Consider the following 21035-nt stretch of genomic DNA (forward strand, 5'->3'; position numbering starts at 1 on the left):
GTTTTACCATAGTTTTTCCTTAAAGTAGTGATTTACTTCTCATTTTCCAGTCTGCCTTCCTTCAAAGGACTGGATCATTTATCACTTTTGTACTCTTGGGGAAATGCCTTGCAACCATTTTTCCAAGTGGTTGCAGTGAGTGTGCTTTCTAGTAAGGAAAGCAGAAGCTGTTTGTTTCTCTGATTTTGGTGGATGTGAGTATGTGGGAGTGATGAACTGAAGCCATGTTTTTTGTTAATAAGTATGTGATAGGACTCATTTCTAGTGTGGAGTTAATTATCTGCAGCATATTTCTGAGCTCTTGACTTGGTGCCTGACAGCTGTGTAATACCAAAACAAAAAGGAAATATTTTGGGAGCTGATGCTGATGAGCCTGTAGTGTAACTTCCCAGCAGTTAAGTGGAGCATGTGGGAGTAAAATATGGATGTTGGAGCTGAGGAAGGACCCCCACAGAAAACTACTGTTTTAAAGACACTTGCTAATTTGGTAGGCCTATTGTATTCCTAAATGAATTATAGATTTGTTAGGCTGGTGATTTAATCAACACAGGATTTCTTTACTTAACACTTTCTAGAATCCTGGTGCAAAGGGTTTTCTTGCTGCAGGAAAGTTCATGTGTAGATTTTTGGTAATGCTGTCAGACTTCACCGTTTTAATTTTCTCTGGGATTTTCAGCTGAGCTCAGAAGTCTATTTCTGCCTGCCAGTTACTGCAGTTACTTTAGAAGCATTGTTGCACTGGCAGTTACCAAGAGCAGGGCTTTCTGTCTTCCTTTCCATTTGCTTAATGCACTTCCCCCAAAAAAGTTTGTTGTTAGTTGGGGGAAAATGCATTAACATCAACAGTCTTTCATGGAACCTATAAGGTTTAAAAGGACATTTTAAAGTCTTTCCATCTCTTGAACTGAGTGAGTCTTTATTTAGTTTTATTAAACATGGTAGGAGGAGTATTTTTTTTCTTTTCAAGCTGAACCCTGCAAAGCCATAATTTGTTATGCTGGATTTTCCTAACTGTTAAAATCTCCCTTGCAGGTTTCTCCCAGTCAGGGACACGTGCAGTCAGTACCAACTGTGCTGGGTGAAGCACTGCTGGGATGTACTCCTGCAAATAAAGACCAAAGGCACCCAGGCCTGCCCCTGCCAGCTAACTCACCACCCAACCTTGGTGCAGAAACTCCTCAGGGGTAAGGAAGCAGTTTTATGCAGATTTTTACCTCCAAGAATAATTCTGATTCTTAGCACAACAAACTCAGGTCATTTTAATAGCTGTAATAACTACTCCTCTATAATACCAGCATAGAAAAGTGTTAGACTTGCTTGCCCTGGATATATAATTTACTTCCTAATGCCATATTTGTATTTATCTTTGAGGAAGTGGCCCTTCAATGTCCCAGGCCAATGTCACTGCTTCATTGTACCCCATCTGTAAATGGATACATGGGTGTGGTGCCTGCTTTGTCAAATGCATTCCTCCCCTGCCCCCAAGAAAACCGGAATATGTTCAGGCAGGTGTCTGCTTTCTTTCACATCAACTGCAGGTCCTCAGTCGTATTCCTGTTGAACACCAGTGCCTTTGAACTTTTGTTACCCCCAGTTCTGTCACAAAATGGATGTAATGGTAGAAATAGTGTGACAGGAAAACTCGAATTTGAAGTGCTATAGGGCTTTTTCTACTAGTTTTGTCTCTCTTACATGCTGAATGTAGAAAATAGAATTTTTTTAAAGGTTTTTTAGTGAGAGATTTTACAGTCTCCAGCATAGAGTTGTGGTGCCAGTCAGAAGTTCCTTGAGAATCTTGCCACAGACATGCAAATGAAATGCATCTAGTTTTTCAGCAGTTGCATGGAGAAAACGAGGAAGCAACTATTTAATTGTGAGAGAAGGTAGTGGAGTAACAGCAGTACACAAATTTGTGTGTGCCTACATGGGTGTAGAGCTTTGTTATTATAACTCCTCTAAAAAATCAAAACCAGAAAAAAACACCTGAAAAACACAAACCTCTTTAGCGTCACACAAAATTTAAAATACTCATACAGCAGAACTCAAGCACATAATTAAATAACTAAATTTCTTCTTTCAAGCTTTGTGTGACTAGATTGAGCAGCTGATGCCATGCTTTGACACCTTTTTTTTTCCCCTAATTATTGCATGTTGCATTTCAGCACATGTAGGCGAAGCCTACCAGAAACTCATCCTTCCTGTCTTAATACTGGAATTAAAGCTTTGAAGGAAGATCTGACAGCCTTTCCTAAAGCGGGGTTTATGTCTAAAGAGCAAACACAAAATCCTAGTGATCAAAAAGGTAAATACACCTCTTTGACAACCTCAAGATCTTCATCTTTGACTGATTCAGCTAATGAAAAAGGAACCAACCTGAAGAATACTAATGAACCTCTTATGAAGGCCACAACAAACTTTCCCAAGGAGTGCATTGCTGTAAAACAGTTGCAGCATCCCAGCCCTTCCATAGCAATACCCAGAGACAGTGGCATGGTTGAACTGCAGCGAACTTTAGATTGCAGACCCTCAACCTCAGATGCTCATCTTCTGTCCTTCAGTGAGTGTGGGGTTAAATCACAAAGCAGCTGCAACAGCCACAGCAGCCACAAAGGAAACAAGATTGATGAACTCGCAGACATGGAGTTTTTTATTAGAAGAAATTCGAATGAGATTCTTTGTGACAGAAGTGAAAGTGAAAGCTTTTGGACTGGAAGTGCCAAGGTTCAGGATAATAGTAAGTGTTTCTAAAATTTTCTGTCATTTGAAAGTTCTTGTAGTTTCTGTCTAGTGACTTGAAGTAGGTTATTTGTTACAATTTAAATTACTAATTTTGCATATGTGTGAGTAAATCAGGAACTGGAATCACTTGAGTGGTTTTTTTTTTTGTGAGGGGAATGCAATGAAGTTGAGAAACACCCTTTCCTGATAAAGGAAACAGACCAATCATTAATGTTTAGAAATAAGTTGTTACAAAAATGTATGCAAGAACAGAATGGCAGAAGTTACAAAAACAAGGTTCTGTTTGGAACACAGATGCTGATGGCATGATGAGATTACCTTTTAGCAATGGTCCTAAATTTTACAAACATAGTGAGAGGTGGTGGTTGTTCTCAATGAAGGCCGGTTCAAGAGGGACTTTAGTTTAAAAACTGTCCCAAGAGCAAAGCAAACAAAATCCCAACCACCACCATCACAAATTAAAACCCACCCAGCCCCAAAACCACCCTTGTTCTTCTTTTCCATCTGGTGATCTCTTCAGGTTCTCACATGGGACAGAAGAGGAAAGGCTGGGGTTGTTTAAGGAGCTGGAGTCCTGGTGTCATGTGTCCTGCAGTGCATCAGGTGGTGTTGCTGTTTGTTCAGGATTCTGGGAATCTCCCTACATACCCATCTTTTTTTTTTTTTTTCCTTCAATCTCCTGTTGCTTGGCCTTGGATTACCACGTGCTGTTCCATAATTAGCATGAATTCATAGCCAGCCAAGCAGTTGCTGTTGTGTCCCCTGCAAGGCCTCACTGGCAGCGTAGGAGGAGGGGAAGTGTTTGGCATCTGTTACAGTAAGATGCTGAAAGCTGTTGCATCATGAAGGGGGAAAACAGGACTGAGAAATGGCCAGGTTGTACTCTGTCCCCATTTCTTGTGAGATGTGGTTGCTGCATGCCCTAATCTGCTCAGGATTCCAACTCTGGCTCAAGAACTTCCTTTAAAAGCAGCTGTTCTTTCAAAGTGCTCGTCTGTGAAAAAGCTGAAGGAGCTTTAAGCTTGGGTCCACAGACTGTGTGACTCCACTGGAACTGTAGCTTGAGACAGTTCCTGCTGACTGGAGGAGAGGTTTCTGCTAACTGCAAATATTTTTAGCATAACTTTATTTCAATGTAATGTGAAACTTAGAGGAAAAGTTGACGTGCTTCTATCACTAAAATACATTTGCTGGCACTTCTGTGTGAAAAACAGAGGCTTTTCTAATCCTGGCTGCTCTTCCCTGCAGTAATTGTTCGCAAGTCCATTTTATCTGACGCTGCTAAAGTGAAGAAGCTGCAGCAGAGTGGAGAGGCATTTGTGCAGGATGGCTCCTGCAATAACATCGCCCCTCACCTGCACAAGTGCAGGGAATGCCGCTTGGACAGCTACCGCAAGAACAAGGAGCAGAGAGACTCCACCGTCTTCTGCCGCTTCTTTCACTTCAGAAGGTAAGAACAACTTGGGATACTTTAAATACCTTAATATTCCTTAAATGTGAAAGGTTAAAAAGCCCCAGTTCTGTGTCTGGAATGGTCTCATGTTTCAAAGCTGCTCACTGTTGCTGTCTAGCTATAAGACCAATATACCCCACTAAGGAGTGGCTATCTATGGTTTTTTAGCCCTTAGAAATGATACAACTTCTTCATTTGAATAGAAAATAGTTTGGCAGGACTTAGAGCTCTTTATTTTGCTGTTCTGGGCTGAGTGCCAGTAGGATAACGAGTTTAGTTTGAGTGCTACAGCTCAGTAGAATTGGAGATAGCAGTGAGAGGGTAGATTCCACGTTGGTTTCCTGAAGTTTTGTGGTTGGACCTATGAAAGGTTATCCATGAACCCAGAGCTGTGGAAGAGTTGCAGTACGTGGCTCTGGGCTTCCAGCTGGAGACATTTAAGCTTGCCATGGAAGCACTTAATCTGTGCACCCACTAGAATTCAGTTCTGTTGCTAAAGGTTTAAAAAAAGGCAGATCTGCTACTAATCTGCTATTTAACCTCAGATTAGAGATTTTACTATAGCAGCTCTTTGTATAATCTGATGTGTGAGACCAGCATAACAGACTATGCTAATTCATCCTCTCAGGGTAACAATCCAGACTTGCAGTGCAGTTCAAATCAGATGAACCCTTCAGTTTAAAACTTGAAACTGATGGAACTCTCCCTTTTTATTGTGTGTGAAATCTGTCAGATCTGAAGATAGCATTTGTCTGATGACAGCAGCTCCCAGTACATGTTCTCCTGCCACACTTAACACTACAGTGAGCACACGTTGTCATCAGAAGTCAACTTTCCTCTACAGCATTTAGTAAAAAGGTTCCTGAGCAGAACTCTTCATGTTTGCCATTTAAGACACTACTAACAATATAGATCTCATTCTTTCCACCTACTCAGAATCACTCAGGAATATATCTTACTCAAATTTTGCTTGATGTTTTTTGACAGCTGCCTCCAAATGAATTGTTACTGAAATATAGTCTATATTTAAGGCGCTGTAACCTCTCTTGAGAGTTGTATGTAGTCCTAGATAAAATTATTGCCGTTGCCATCTCTAAATGTGGTCCTTAATGCCAGTGCATTTTAAAAATTGTAAACCTGATTTGGTTTTGTGTGAATAAAAAACCCCAACACTACACTTGTTGTAAGATAGATTTCTAACTAAAAACCTGGATGTTTTCAGTGTGTTTCTGTAAAACAAGCAGTGCATTGAACATGTTTAATGCTAGTGACCAGTATGTTTACCCATATCTGTTGTAACCTTTCAGTAAATTCATTGGCATACAGTACACACATTTGCAGCTCAAGCATTGACTGACTGGAATGAATTTAAACCAGTACAGCATTTGAGGTGATGAGGGTTTTCTCTCCTTTTCCCCCCTTTTTTTTTTCATCAGGCTGCAGTTTAATAAGCATGGAATACTGCGTGAGGAAGGTTTCTTAACTCCAAATAAGTACGACCCCGAGGCTATTAGCTTGTGGCTACCCTTATCCAAAAATGTTGTGGGTCTAGATCTGGACACAGCAAAGTACATCCTCGCCAACATTGGAGACCACTTCTGCCAGCTGGTGATATCTGAAAAGGAAGTCATGTCAACGATTGAACCACACAGTAAGATCAGCTTGTATTGAAATTGTCTGTGTTTTCACAGCTTTATGTGAAGCTTTAAGCTTCTGTGTGGAAGTAAATTGCATATATTTAGAAATGTCACTCTCAGAGAGGGAATGATTAAGAGCCACTGTGAACCAGTGTCAGCAACTTTGTTTCTCATAGGGAGGGGGAAAGGGAAGGGTAATTCCACCCTTTTTTGTCAGAAGTTGTTTCTCAATTTATCAAATTACTTTGCCTGTTACAAAATGTAAACAAAAAATTTAAATAAAGCAGCAGGTAGCTGACAACAAAATCTATTCTTGACGTGTAAATGAAACAAAGGTTTTGCTTTGCACAGGGTCTGTTAGATTGCTTTGGTCCTATTTTATTGTAATTGTATTATGGACCTAATGCTGTCTGTCAGTAAAAGAGATTTTTCCTCCACCTTCAGTTTGTAGTAGCACTTTTAGAAGTGATTGTGTGCAGCCCTACTGGGAATAGACCAGAGAGGTGCTGGTGAGGGGTAACTGGTTGGGGAGATTAATTAGTGCAGACAGGGCAAACTTGGTGCCCTCAAACACAGGGGTTTGGCCACATCAAAATATTTCTGTAGCGGATGTGAGCAGAGAAATGGGGAAGTCTATGACCTTGCATAATCACTTCTTGGAGTAGAATGACTCTTAAAACTCTATTTGTTTTCTGGATTTTAAGTGCGTGGCTGGGGTGCAGCACAGTTGAGGAGATTGCCACTGTCTGCTGTGTTTGGGGAGTGTTGACGTTAGATAAAGATCCTCTCAGTTTGGCAGTCACTCCACTGTTCTGAAAGAAGAAAAAAAAATGAACAGGCTTGAATGCCCTTCAGAAGGGGAGGGAAGACTTGAGATATTCCAGAAATACTTGCAGTGGGGTCTTACCTTGGGCTACTTGGAATCTGCAAGCTTTGCTGTTCTCTTGACCTGCAACATATTCAGGCCAGTGGAACCAAATTATTTGTATCCAGGGTGAGATACAGTCTGGAATACAGAAACACTTTCAGGAGGGTGAAGCTTTGGGTGGAATTCATGAAGCAAAGGGGAGGGTGTGGTGTTTCTTAATAGCAGAGGATGCATCTCTTGGCATGGCTACCAGGAACATTCTCTGCTTAAAAAACACAGACGTGTGTGAGTTTTGGAGTTGGCTTGAAAGAGAGCAAAATCTCATTAATTCCTTTTTTATTTTATTGCCCTGACTAGTGAGGGCAAGGGAATTCACTTTCATTAATATGGAGGTTATTTTGAATGCCCTGGGCAGGGAAGAAGTAATTTACAGTCTACATATATGGTGTTCTTCAAACAGTTCAGTGGGAGAGTACTCAGTCAGCAAAGAGAAAAGCGAGATTCTTCTGCCACCCTGACTTAAAGTTATGGTAAATTTAAGTGAATTAACCCCTGTGTGGTAAAAGATTGAGCAGTGTAGAAGAACAGCTTGTTAGGTCACATTGTTCCTTGGCCACCAAGTGCCGAAAGGAAACAGGATCAAACTACAGAGAGGAACCAAAAAAACAGGAGTAGAAGGGGACAAGATTCAGAAAAGACAGGAAATGACGTTCAAAAGAGAACAAAAAACCTTCATCCTGTTTGGGGGAAATTGGAGAGTTGACCTGGAAAATGATAAATATAGTGTATGTTTTTAAAAGACAAAGAATGGAGCTGGTGATATTTAGACCTGTGTCTCTTGGAAGAATTCTGAAGCAAGTAGTCAAACAATTTTTACCTCCTACTTAAGAACAAATTGTGCTAGGCTATTCCACTGTTGTTCCATACTTAGTCAATGGACATTATTCAGAAGAAGAACAACAGATGTCTTGGATCCTGGTATGGTTTTTTTAGCATGCATTAGGACATGGTCTCTCATAACTTGCTTTTAAAATTAAGAAACACTGTGGGCAGGAAAGTTTCAGAGAAGTTACAAGTGTGAAAGGTGGTAGGAGGAGGCAGGTGTGTGCTTTTTGTCTAGTCTAGTTTCCTAGCTGGCAACATAAGGAAATGGAGATCAGGCTAAAATAATTTTTGCATAATCACAGATGCACAGAAAAATAATACAACCCTGGAAGGGCTTGTAATTGTTTGCAAGATACTGTCAATGTTTGGGATATTTTGAGTGAACTGAAGAAGTGGCTTGGGGTGAGGAGAGAGGAATATAGTGAGTCCATAGGAAACAGCAGCAGTCAGTGCTTCAGAGAAGAAAATCCGCTGTTCTGAGGAGATCAGGTACACACTTGGAAACATAAAACCTCCCAAAAGGAAGAGAGAGAACTATTTGCCCACCATGCTGCTGAATAGAGAACAAGGGCAGACTGGTTGTGGCAAGCTCCGCATTAAGCTTAGCTTGCCAGCAGTACCTGAATTTATTTCCTAGAGTAGCTGTGGAATTTCCAGTTAGGAGAGTGTCAGCAGTGTGCTTGTCAACTTGGGCAAACGCATGTCAGGACTAAGAGCTGTGGTTGGTGCTGCACAAGAGGAAGCAAAGCGGTCTTGGTTGCTTGGACTGTTTTGTAACAAAAGCATTTTTTGGAGTTCCAATACAAAACCAAGTCTGAGTCATATCACTGTAGTTTTTAAGTGACTGTATTTAACACTCAAATGCTGAATTTTGTTTGGACTAACACTCTGACTGTCCCATTGCTGCCCGCAGGACAGGTGGCCTGGAAGCGCGCGGTTCGTGGCGTTCGCGAGATGTGCGATGTCTGTGACACCACGATCTTCAACCTGCACTGGGTCTGCTCCAAGTGTGGCTTTGGGGTGTGTGTGGATTGCTACAGGATGAGGAAAAAAAGCTCACATGAAGGTGGGGAGTGCCTATTGCTACCTGAAACAAAGGGGGAAGAGAGGAAATAAAATCTGTGTATTGAACTTGGAAGTCAGTGATAACCTTAAATGAGACGAAAAAATCCTTCCCAACAAGGACATGTTGTAGACCTGTGGTTGGATATATCAGTAATAGTAAAGTATGTGGCTTTCCAGAGCAGGATGAAAGATGCAATAACAAAACAGTGTAATGGTCTTGTTTTACAGACGATGACTCGGATACTTTCTCCTGGTTTAAGTGTGTGAAGGGGCAAGCACATGAACCAGAGAATCTAATGCCTACACAAATAATTCCTGGAAAAGGTATTGGAAATATTTGATTAGCATAAAAATGTTCTGTAGGATTTTGCTGTCTTTTGTATGTTGTTGATACTGTACTGAGAGAGGTTTGATTTTAGTAGTAAAGTTGGTAAAAACTTAGCATTTATTATTCAAAGATAGGAGTAGCTCATGTGTTTAATCTGATTTTATTATCTTTGACCTTTACAAAGAAGTAGCAGAACTTCTTGTTTAATGATGAACTGTATTCACATATCATTGTTTATCTGCACAACACACACAATTTCTGTAAAAGTCTTAGTGGCTGCTGGATGTTGTGTTTGCATGTGAGCTCACTGGCGGTTCTCTCCCTTCAGCTCTCTATGATGTTGGTGACATTGTTCACTCTGTAAGAACAAAATGGGGAATAAAGGCAAATTGTCCTTGTGCAAATAAGCAGTTCAAAGCACTATCAAAGCCAACACTAAAGGAGGATTCAAAACAGGTATTGTTATTGCCTCTATGTCTGTGCAGTTAAGTTTGTGTCAGTCTATTGCATGTTCTTGAGACCCCTGCTAATTTGACTTTGTAGGTTGCCAGCCCTGACCTCTGTGATAACCCCCCCACACAGGGACAAATTGTATTCACTGTTCATCTTTCTGGTTCAGTTCTTTAGGTTTTGGGGAAAATCTCATTGTGTCCCCTTGACACTGAGCCTCAGTAGTGACCTGTCCTTGAAAAAGGCTCATGAGGACTTAGAGAAAAAATGGGATTAGATTGAGATCACTTGAGAAGAGTATGAAGAACAGAGGAATGGGAATGGTTGTGAAGTGTAGGCTATTCCTTGAGTCCTGGAGATAAAATACATGCAGCATCTAAAAGAATAAGGTGGAAGAGCACTGGGATTCATAAAAGAGCTAAACATGAAAAACACTGAGATTTAGAGGAGTGTAGAAAACCATTGATTTCTCTAGCGGTCTGGTAGGTTTGCTGCTCTGTATGTAAAGAATACCCAAAACACATGAAACCCCACAGGATCCGTATATTTGTAAATGGATGTAGTATTTTTTTGCTTTTGAAAATAGAGCACAAATTAATAGCTTAGTTTGGAAGTATCTTGCAAGAAATGGGATGAATTCAGTGATTTAAATTTTGTTGAAGCTTATTCATAAGCTTGTTTTGAAAAGAAATGTTTCCTTTAAGTGTAAGAAGCAGGTTGGATTTGATTTTGGTGTTAGTAATGAACAGAAGAGATGAAAAATATTGTCAAGTTTTAAAAGTCTGGAAGATGGTTATGTGAATCAAAAGTTAGCATATGACTGACCTGGTTTCAGTCTTCTGAATCAAGATTTCCTATGACTCTGGATAAACAGCTACATTAAATTTATCTACTCCTCTTCAGAATTAGATACTGCACTGGTTATGTGAGCATAAGCTCATTAAAGTCTGAAGCATTTTCTGTTATGTCATGTTTAGAATCCTTACCAAGCATCAGCAGTCAATGAGAGATGAAATAGAGAACGTAGCAATAGGCAGACAAAAGAGCAGAATAATTTCTTAGCTGAAAATTGAGCAGAGAGGGGAAATGCCACCAGTCACGCAGGAATGCCAGGGCAAAGCAGTGGTTCTGGTTAGTCTGTTCCTAGAACCTCCAAATGACCAATAAATCAGCTGCAAAGGAGATGGACAGTCCTACACTTGGATTGTGCTGGCCAGGCCAGTCCTGCACTCAGGCAGGTGTAGCTCAGACTTGGCAGGTGAGTGCACTTCTGCTACCACATTAAGAGAAAAATTTAGGAATGCTCCATGTCTGTTTTAGTCCTCTGAACTAGAGCTCCAGCTTAGCCCTGGCCTGAGCGTCAGCTACCACTAGAATTGTCAGAACTGCTGTTAAAACCGCACTTGGTTCCCAAAGCAATCCCAGACAACGCACCTGGGAAACTTGGCTCTCTGTGCTTGTCTTAAGGCATGGTGAACTCTGGCTGCTCCTGAAGTTGGGAGATCCTGAATGCTGCTGATCTGTCATCTCCCGATCCTGAGCTGCAATGCTGACCTCTTGTGGAGGTGACATGTTTTGAAGGGCCAAGCCATTTTACTTCTAAAAGAATGAATTTGGATGTGTTACTGCTTGCTTTCCCTTTCTGAGTAGGGTGTGTTTGTGTCTGATCAAGTTCTCGCTTTGCTTTTTCAGCACTTGGCATCCGGAGACAGGCCCAGCCTTCAACACAACACTTTTGTCCTGAGCCCACAAGTCACTACACATGATCCTCCTCTAAAGTCAGCACTTGGAAGCAAACAAGCTGCTTCTGTAAATACTTCTCCTTCATTAAATTGGTTTTCAAACCTAACAAGTGGAAATGTGAATAAAGAAAACAAAGGTACGTGCAGAGCCAGTGAAGAGTAAACCCTTTGTGGCTGTTTGTCAGAAGAATATAGGTCAGACCCAGCAATATCTTGTGCTGAGAGTGAGGTCATCTGCCTGCTGGGATGGGTGTTCAGTGTCTGGGCTGCAGAACTGGCCGTGGCAGTGGCTTGGAGTGAAGCCTGGCAGAGTTAGCATATTCTGTTTCAAAAACTGGATTAAAATCCCATTGATGCAAGTATTCTTGAAAATTCAGTTTGAGAATATTTTTTGTTGTTGTTTTTTGTGGGGTTGTTTTGGTTTTTTTGGATTTGGTTTTTTGTTTTAGAATGTGGGAGTTTAAAACCTTTGGTTTATTGAAGAAAGTTAAGTGAAAGAAATACTTCATCTGCGTGTATTGGGAGGAGATCTATATATAATGTTTATGCATGTAGGAGGATCTTGTTTCGGAAAAAAAAATGCAAAGTATATGCTTCTCATGGTTTTCCTTTTTTCATTTCAGAGAAACTTCTACCAATTTCAAAGAATGAAAACAAACCTCTCCAGACACTCCCTAGCTTAGCCAAGCCAGCTACAGCCCTGCAGACATTCAACAGTGCAATATTAAGCCCTGTGAGCAACAATAACACAGGCTTCTTGCGGAATCTGTTGAACTCTTCTGCAGGAAAGGTACAGGAAAAATTCTGTCCTACAGGTTTGAGTTGTTTCCAGGCTTAGATTCTGTTCTAAACCTGGGAACAGCTGCCACAGGCAGTTTACTTACTTGTCACAGTAAGTAAAATTCTGTCCTTATTTGGGAAGGACTAATTCAGTTTTGATGTCTCAGCAAGTCTTGGTGAGGAACAGGGAACTGAGTGATAAAGCAGATTAACTTCCTTAGGTTAGAATCTGGCAGGTACATTGACTGGGATGTCTTTTAGACTTAAAAAAGAAGTACTAATGAACTTGCAGATGGAGGGAAGAACCTTCTGTGGTATCTTCCCCATACCTCATTTGTAGACTGGTTCACTTCAGATGTTTCTGGGCTTTGTCTGATCTTAGATGTGACTTGAAAGTGGTGGGGAAAAGTACTGGCTGTGAGAGTTCTTTGCTAAAACTGTAGTTTTGCTCTTTGATACAAAGCAAGTGCTGTTCCCTGCTGCATATCCTGGGTCTCTGCAGTGTTGCTGAGGTGTAAACCAGAGCAGAACTTGTTGTGCCAGAATTCTGTAGACAAAGTATCAGAAATGGCAGTGGCATTTAATCGTGGTGCATTTCTAGACAGCAAAGTTCTGCAGTTGTTTGTTTCTCTGTATGATTGTAATCTCAAGTGAAAAATTTTAGAAGTGGCAAATACTTTCTTTAAAGCCTGCAGGACAAGGCAACAGAAAAGAGCACTCATTTTTTGTTCTTTCTTTTTTTTAATCAGACAGACAATGGACTGAAGAGTACACCCAAAATCCTTGATGACATTTTTGCTTCCCTGGTGCAAAATAGAGCCATTACAGACTTGCCTAAGAAACCTCAAGGACTGACCATAAAGCCCACGATAATGGGCTTTGACACGCCCCACTACTGGTTATGTGATAACCGCCTGTTGTGTCTTCAGGATCCCAACAATGAAAGCAATTGGAATGTCTTCAGGGAGTGCTGGAAGCAGGGACAGGTATTTTCATTTTCCTGCTTTTTCCATTTGCTATTCATGTGCTTTGTCCTGTCATTGAAGCACAGGTACAGCCACTGTAGTGATAAGCAACACTCAACCTTCATCAAATGACATTAACACTGTTACACATCCTTATCTAAGGATCTGTTTTACTGTTTAAATCAGTTTCTAAACACAGTGCTGAAATTATGGCTCTGTATAAAAAGCTGCCTCAGTTTGAAACAAGGAATGCTCAGATGCATGGTAAGGCAGAATTCTGGTAGGACAGGCTGAGCATTTAGTTTGCAAAATGCCTGCATTCAAATGCTCAGTGTATTTTATGTATGACTCTGTTGTAGTTAGAATTTTTGGTGTTTAATAATTCTTCAGAATATATTCTTTCTTCCTAGCCTGTAATGGTGTCAGGAGTGCATCACAAGTTAAATGCAGACCTCTGGAGACCAGAGTCCTTTAGGAAGGAATTTGGCCAACAGGAAGTAGATCTGGTTAACTGCAGGACCAATGAAATCATCACTGGAGCTACTGTAGGGGATTTCTGGGATGGTTTTGAAGATATTTCAAGTAAGTACTGTGCATCTTTGTTCCAATAGGTGATATTTAGCAGCAGTAGTTCTGCCCTAGCACAGACCTGTGATCCACAAGCAGTGTAAAGGATGTTCAGGCTTTCTCTTTGCCTTGGACAGTTTGGTGAGGATACATTGCTGACATTGTGCACTGGATAGAAACCTTCATTCCTTCAGGAGTATGTTTGGCTGCCTTTAGTCTTTTGGGGAAGCATTCTGAGGAAACTTAAGATCTTCCTAGCAGCTAAGTTCACTTGTCAGCTTTTTTTTTTTTTTCCAGCTGAGTGAAACAGATGAGAACATGTAGAGGTGGTGCTCACAAGTTAAATGGGTTCTGCTGTTTTAACTTGAAGGTGCTTTTTGGTCCTGAGGAACTGAAGTCATTTCTTATAAAAATAGATTTAGAAGAGGTGAGCTTGAGATTTTCCAGGACAATTAATACTTGCTATTGCATTTGGAGTTCTACTTTATCTGTTTATTACACATTCTTATCTAAGGATCTGTTTTGCTGTTTCAAGTAGTTGTAAGCTGAGGGAATTTGGTACTTAGGGCAAGAAGAGTGGGAGGTGGAAGACTCACACCTTTCTCCTCTGTTACTTGATCTTTGAAGAAGTTTGGCTTCATCAGGTACACAAACCAGTTGCTGAGCTAAATTGTAGGAAGTGCTTGGGCAGGGAAACAGTAAAAGCTGCTTGTTTGCCTGACATCTCCTGTTGTAACATGTTTGTCATGACGGTGATACCCTACTCTGGTGTCAGATGAGCTTGTATGTCTTTGGTTCTACATGAATAGTTGTGGAATGAACATGATTCTAAACTGAGATAAGGATTTCTTTATCTTGGTTCTTTGGATTCTGAGTTGTACAACTACTAAAAATGAAAACTTGCTAATACTTCACATTAGGTCGCCTGAGAACAGAAGAGGGTGAGCCAATGGTATTGAAGCTTAAGGACTGGCCTCCAGGAGAAGACTTCAGAGATATGATGCCCTCTCGGTATGAATTTCCAGAGGAAATGTTTTTGTGTGGTACACCCCCAAAATAGTGGGAAGTAGGAATACTGTCACATTTTGATACCTGCTTCAGCTTTGAGCAGGAGTTGGTGACACGTGAACAGTTCTGTTTCTCAGAGATGCCTGACATAAATGGAAATCCTGCACAAGTTTCATGATAAATTTTTATGTAGTTCATTGTATTTGTTGCCAAGTAAAGTGAGTACCTAAATCTGCTCCTAAAAGCCTGGATCCCTTAGAAATCTGAGTTCAGTTGAAGCTTACTTTTTGGCCAAACATTTTTAAGTATGTGGACTTAGGCTGTTTGATATTCCTTGACATGATTACACAAGGAAATAGCATTACCCCAGAGCAGTTAAATTTGTTGGTCTGCTATATTTGTGTGCTTTGTTTGTTCAGTTCCTTTTCATGGTGTCCAGCAAACCCCCTGAGGGAAGGAGTACACTTCCTTGACTGGAAAGAGCTTTTATTGCAGTCTGTTTTAGTCTGCTTTTGGTTTTATCAGTACCTAATGCTAAATTTTGCTGCATTACTTTAGGTTTGATGATTTGATGAAGAATATCCCATTGCCAGAATACACCAGGAGAGGTGGCAAGCTCAACCTTGCCTCTCGACTCCCCAACTATTTTGTGCGACCGGATTTGGGCCCCAAGATGTACAATGCATATGGTAAGGAGTTTTTCAGTCTAAAGGTCACGTTGACCACATGTTCCTGTTTAAATTTACTGTAGATTATGTGAATCCTTGCTGTTGTAGACAATTTGATTAATCCTGTGGATCAGAAAGCCTGACTTTGGCTCACCTATAGGTATCAATGATGTCCAGAGCATGATATGATTTATTTTATTAAATATCTTTTTGTCCAGGTGGTTTCAAGCCAATAGTAGTTATTCCCAGTCTCCCAATCAACTTGCTCCACAGCCTCTTTACTGTAGCTAGCAACATGTATTTGTTGTTTTGCTGCTTCTGGCTGTATTGCTTTTGTGGTTCTCCTTTTTGGGCTGTATCATTTACCTTTTATTCTCTCCTTGAGCAGTTTTTTTCCATGGCTGGTTCATCTGCTGTCACTCAAAAGACATTTAAAATTGGGCAGCATCATGGCCACTAAAGAGATCGTAGCTAGTAAATCCTTTAGCAGCTGCTGTTTAGAGTGAAAAAGAGACTGCTTCTGAAAGTGCTTTTTTCTAAATGGCTGTATAAACTCTTTTCTAGCAGGTCTTGAACACGACTTTTATTTATCATACGGGCTAGCTAGAGATAACATTGGTCTGTACCAGCCTGTCAGCAGATCACTTGGGAAGCCACAAGATGGAGCAAGGTCCTGGATAGAAAGCATATTGCTGTTCTGGAAGCATTTGTTGGTAGAAGTAAAAGATCTCTAATCTTTTCAGAAAGTGCTGCTGAGAGTGGTGTAACACTTCTTTGTCTTACCAATGGATCTGCTACTCCTTTTTTTTCCCCCCTTTGATTCCTTCCCCCAGGCTTAATAACACCAGAGGACAGGAAATACGGCACAACAAACCTCCACTTGGACGTGTCTGATGCAGCCAATGTCATGGTTTACGTGGGGATCCCCAAAGGCCAGGCTGATCAAGAAGAAGGTAAAATCTTTGTGGTGTCTGTGGGGATATTTCTGTGGCTGGAGGGCAGATCCTTTCGTGTAACTGCTCGTGTTGACTCCCCACAGAAGTGCTTAAGACCATACAGGATGGCGACTCTGATGAACTGACAATTAAGCGTTTCACTGAAAGCCGAGAAAAGCCTGGAGCTCTGTGGCACATTTATGCTGCCAAAGATACAGAGAAAATCCGGGAATTCCTTAAGAAGGTAAGATGTTAACCTTAAAAACTGGTCTTCAGGCTGTGTAGGCTTGCAAGTCTCTATCCTTAGGCTTTTCTCCTTCATATCCCAGTTATTCTGGAAACAAGTACTTGAGTTGTATCCAAGACAAAACTTGTCCAGAGCCATGAGTCTTGTAGGATCTGAAAAGGGTGGAGAGTTGAAGTTTGAAGTTACCTTGTATGTAGCTACTCCTCCTGCCCACTTTTCTCATAGACGAGTAATGTTACATAGTGAACAAGAAAATAGCTGGTTTAGATTTAAAGAAAAGCACAGTTTAATTTGGTCATTCTTAGAAGAATGTGAGATGTTCTTGGGAAATTCAGAGCAATACATGGTACATAAAGCTCTTCCTTGTTCTCTCTGTCTTACCTTTTTTTTCCCCATACCTTGATGATGTCTGAATTTAAGGAAAAGCATGAGGTATTTTGTCATGTTTTTATGGGAGGTAAGGGTTTAGTGCAGATGTGCTACTACATCCAAAAGGGCTTGTTTTAGTGTTTAAATTTACCTCAGGTAGCCCAGAGTTTTGTGGTCTTAATTGTGAAACTTCTTTGGTGCTCTGAAAATGGAAAGAGCCAATATGCTGATATGTGAAAGGATAAATGGGATGATCTGAACAACTGTTGGGCTGGTGAGGCTGATGGCTGTCCTGGTGGAAGCTGGGAGAGGCTGCAGCAGACTTATTTAATATTAACAAAGAACAAATCTTGCAGTTGATAAAACATGCTCCTGGGTTTGATAAGCATTAGCACTTGGAGTCTTGATGTCTGTGTCTCACACCTCAGTCCCTTGTGTCACACTTGCTGGCAGGTGTGGGCCTTTCAGCAGCTTTTAGTGGAGTAGAACCAAGCTGTTCATCTCCTCCTAAATGGGGTTTTGTGCTACAGTCCTGGGTGTAAATGGCTGCTGCAGCAAGCTGGATTTATACAGGAACTTCTTGCAGAAATTCTTTCCCCACAGCCCTCAAATTTCTGTCCTAAAGTGCTTGTTGTGCCTCCCAGTCTTGTTTCTCCTGAAAATCTGGTTTGGATTCTCTGGGTCAGTGAGCACGTGCTCACTGACTGTGGCCTCAAGGCAGACAGGTGCTGAATTCCACACTTGGGTAGTGTCTTCCAGTTGTAGAGTCAGAGAATTTCAGAATGGCTGTGGTTGGAAGGGAGCTTCAATACCATCTCATTCCAGTGCCCCTGCCATGGGCAGGGACACCTTCCCCTAGACCTCATTGCTGAGAGCCCCATCCAATGTAGCCTGGAATACTTCCAAGGGTGAGACAGCTACAGCTTCCCTGGGCACCCTGTGCCAGGGCCACACTGCCCTCACAGGAAAGAATTTCTTCCTAATTTCTTCTTTAATCTAAACCTACTCTCCTTCAGTTTAAAGCCATTTCCCCTTGTCCTGTCACTTCATGCCCCTCTACACAATCCCTCTCCCGCTTTAGTAGTGTCAGAACACTGGTTCCATGTGTGAGAGGGATTCCCATGTGAACACGAGTTGCTTCACCCTTCTGTTCCTTGCCACTGTCAGTTGGGATTACTTGCACTTTCCATACCCACCCTTGCAATGTGTCTGTGAAGCCAGTGGGACCTGAGAAATGTTGAAACCTTGACAAAGGCCTGAGTAAGGATCCAGACTTTCATTATCTAACTTTCCTACCTGAACACATGGTGCAAGTCCCTCTGGCACAGGTTTGCATGGAATGCCACAGATAAAGGTTGACTGTCCAGTCAGACTGGTGTGTTAAAATGCCTGCTGTCTTGTGACTTTCCAGGTTGCAGAAGAACAAGGCCAAGAAAACCCTGTAGATCACGATCCCATTCATGATCAGAGTTGGTACCTGGACCGATCGCTGAGGAAACGCCTTCATCAGGAGTACGGAGTTCAAGGCTGGGCTATTGTACAGTTTCTAGGAGATGTAGTTTTCATCCCAGCAGGAGCTCCACACCAGGCAAGAACCAGGGACAGGGGATGGCCTGACTGCTTGGGCAGCCCTTGGAGCAGATGGCTAATGCTTGTTTGTTCTCTCTAGGTTCATAATTTGTACAGTTGTATTAAAGTTGCAGAAGACTTTGTATCCCCAGAGCATGTCAAACACTGCTTCTGGCTCACTCAGGAATTTAGATATCTGTCACATACGCATACGAACCATGAAGATAAATTGCAGGTAACTTCCCAATGCTCAGTGCTCTTGATCCTTTACAAAAGCCCCACTAAAACACAACAGACAACCTTCACCAAACCCAGAAGGGCTGTGGCCATGCAACCCAGGTTGCTTTTGTGTTCAGATCAATGTTAATGCATTGGTTCTTGAAATTTCAGTAGTGTTTGAACTGGTAGGTTTTTAGTAGTTTTGAGAAATCCCTCTGAAGCTTCTCCTGAGATTCTTTTCAGATGCTTTCTTCTGCCATTTCTTTTGTTTCCCCACCAGCTGAGCAATGCTCTCCTCAGGCTACAGGGTTCACTTTATCTCCTGTTAGAATGTGAACCTTTTTTTCGCAAGTTTGTGATTTACCTGAAGGTCGGGCAGATGAGTGTGTCTGAACTGACCTGCACAGGGTGAGGGGAAGGAAGTGGGAAAGCTGGAAAATTATCTGTGCTGTTTGCTTGTAAAACCAAGCACCTTTTCCTTTGTTCCTGCAGGTGAAGAATGTCATATACCACGCTGTTAAAGATGCAGTTGGGATACTGAGAGCTAACGAATCCAGCCTTAGCAGACCGTGATGTAGAGCGCCTTAACCACACACTATGAAACAGAAGCGTTGGCAGCTGTTCTACCTACTCAGTCAGGACCTCTGTGGACTTTGAGATTATATGAATGTTACCTCATCTTCCTTTCAGCAGTACCAGAGGATCGTGGTACTATGTTCTGTGTATTCTTCCAATGTTTACAAACCTGATATGTATATGTAGTAATATGTATGGACTGTGGCATACTGTGAATGCTCAGTTGCAATAGAACTTTATACGGAGTTGCTCTCCAAACTGTACAAAATACCTCCTATAGAACTGTCGAGAACTATTCCAAATTACTCGTTTGAAAAATATTATTCAAGGCATTGTAAAGCTTCAATTTCTAAAATTTATTTTGGGGTGGGAGGAAGTATGAAATCACTCAGTTTAATAACCAACTTACATAAAGTTAAGAATGCAGTTCTGGAATTTCACATTAACATAGAACTAGCATTTAAAAGTAGCTTTAAGCTATTGTATAGTAACATAGAGATGGGAGTTAACCATCTTTAGGTAAATGTATTTAAATTTCTAAATGTTAAAAGAAACTTTTAATCAAATGTCTTCTGTTTGAAATTGCTCTTTAATTTGAACTGATGTTTGATTCTCTTGTTTTTAACACTGAATGGTTACATAAAAATTCCTCTATTTCAGATACTGTTCCTTGCCTGTCTTCTTCAGTTGACTGTTTAAAATGTAATTAATTTGATGCAGTACTTTGAAATGCAAAAGAAAATGGTGTATCATAAACTGTTCATACTGTTTTTTAAAGTATTTGAAGGCTTAGGGTATGGAATACAGCAGCAGACCTGTCTATAGATATTTTTGGTTAACCTAAGCATGACTTAGCTGCCTGACTGCTGCTCCTGTGGTCTGTATCACGTGAGCTTTGCAGCTTCAATCTGAAGTGGTACACACACAACTCAGGGTTATTTGGAGAAAGACTGAAAAACATCATAAAACTTAAAACGGGAAGAGCGGTCATGGGTGGAAAAGTGAATCTCTCATTTGATGAGATACCCTGAGATAAAATTAACCTTTGAGTTCCTTCCCAGCACTGAAAGGTGCATGATGGCTGTTGGGAACAGCTGCACAGGAGAGGAAACCTTGGCAGCAAAGTCACTTTTCTGAGCTTTGTGCAACAGAGGAACTGCAGCTCCCCCTCCCTGTAGTACCTCACCTGCTGTTTGTGATCAGCATTAGCTGTTGAGTCTGTCTGGGGTGACAGGATTCTTCTTCAGAGAAGCTTCCTCTCATTGCTCCCTCAGGAGTGGGGACAGGCTGCAGTGATGTGCAGGGAGTAGGGGTCTTTCACTAGAGTTAAGTGGACTTACAGAAGGTTTGCCTACACAACAGCCCTTCACTGGGGTCAGTGAGAGCTCTCCTCCAACTTTACTTGCTGACACCTCTTGACAGTAAATAACTTGTTCTGGTCCCTTCAGCTGGCTTGATTTGGCATTTTGTGCTTGAACTTGTCAGGTATGCTTAAAAACACCACTTACCTGAATATTTTCCCTTGAACTATCAAATTGAAGTAGCTGACATAAAGCAGGTTAATTGCTTTCCTTGGAGCCAGCTGGAGTACAGGTACCTCCCAGGGAGCTGAGTCACACTGATCTTACACACCCTGTGTGCACAAACATCTGAAAAGACCCATTGTTGAAGCTGCATTTTGAGCTCTTACCACTGTGCTGTTGTTCAGTCTGGGTTTATTGCAGCTCTCACCCTCTCCACTCTGCAGCTGCTTTTATTTCTATCTGTGCTTTCTGGATTTTTTTAAGACCACACGAACCAAATTATCTCTCTTGCCTGTTTTTGTGTTGCATTTGGGGTGGAGATGGAACACTTGAATTGCACAGCCTTGAGGATACTTTGCTTCCCTGAGCATGAAGCTGAACAGTGCTTGGCCCCCCATCCAGCTATCTGTGTACCTTGTGTGTTTTTCTACCCTTGCTGTTG

General features: G+C 41.4%; 1 protein-coding gene across 1 annotated transcript in view; it reads left to right on the forward strand.

Annotated features, from left to right (window-relative positions):
* The window catches only part of KDM3A (lysine demethylase 3A), a 29621-nt gene extending 9892 nt beyond the window's left edge, over positions 1–19729 (forward strand). The window contains exons 9-26 of the mRNA XM_042053639.1: positions 1033–1184; positions 2163–2734; positions 3988–4189; positions 5629–5843; positions 8496–8648; positions 8876–8971; positions 9304–9431; positions 11118–11304; positions 11791–11957; positions 12697–12933; positions 13323–13494; positions 14400–14490; positions 15046–15176; positions 15989–16108; positions 16195–16334; positions 18118–18294; positions 18376–18510; positions 18987–19729. Of these exons, the coding sequence (XP_041909573.1) occupies positions 1033–1184; positions 2163–2734; positions 3988–4189; positions 5629–5843; positions 8496–8648; positions 8876–8971; positions 9304–9431; positions 11118–11304; positions 11791–11957; positions 12697–12933; positions 13323–13494; positions 14400–14490; positions 15046–15176; positions 15989–16108; positions 16195–16334; positions 18118–18294; positions 18376–18510; positions 18987–19067 (3156 nt within the window). The 3' untranslated portion in view covers positions 19068–19729. The remainder of the gene's footprint in view (positions 1–1032; positions 1185–2162; positions 2735–3987; positions 4190–5628; positions 5844–8495; positions 8649–8875; positions 8972–9303; positions 9432–11117; positions 11305–11790; positions 11958–12696; positions 12934–13322; positions 13495–14399; positions 14491–15045; positions 15177–15988; positions 16109–16194; positions 16335–18117; positions 18295–18375; positions 18511–18986) is intronic.
* Positions 19730–21035: the final 1306 nt, after the last annotated feature.

This window comes from Corvus kubaryi, unplaced genomic scaffold (assembly GCF_017639235.1).
Source record: "Corvus kubaryi isolate FWS band 111438036 unplaced genomic scaffold, C.kubaryi_AGA036_p1.0 split1-131, whole genome shotgun sequence".
NCBI classification, from domain to species: domain Eukaryota; kingdom Metazoa; phylum Chordata; class Aves; order Passeriformes; family Corvidae; genus Corvus; species Corvus kubaryi.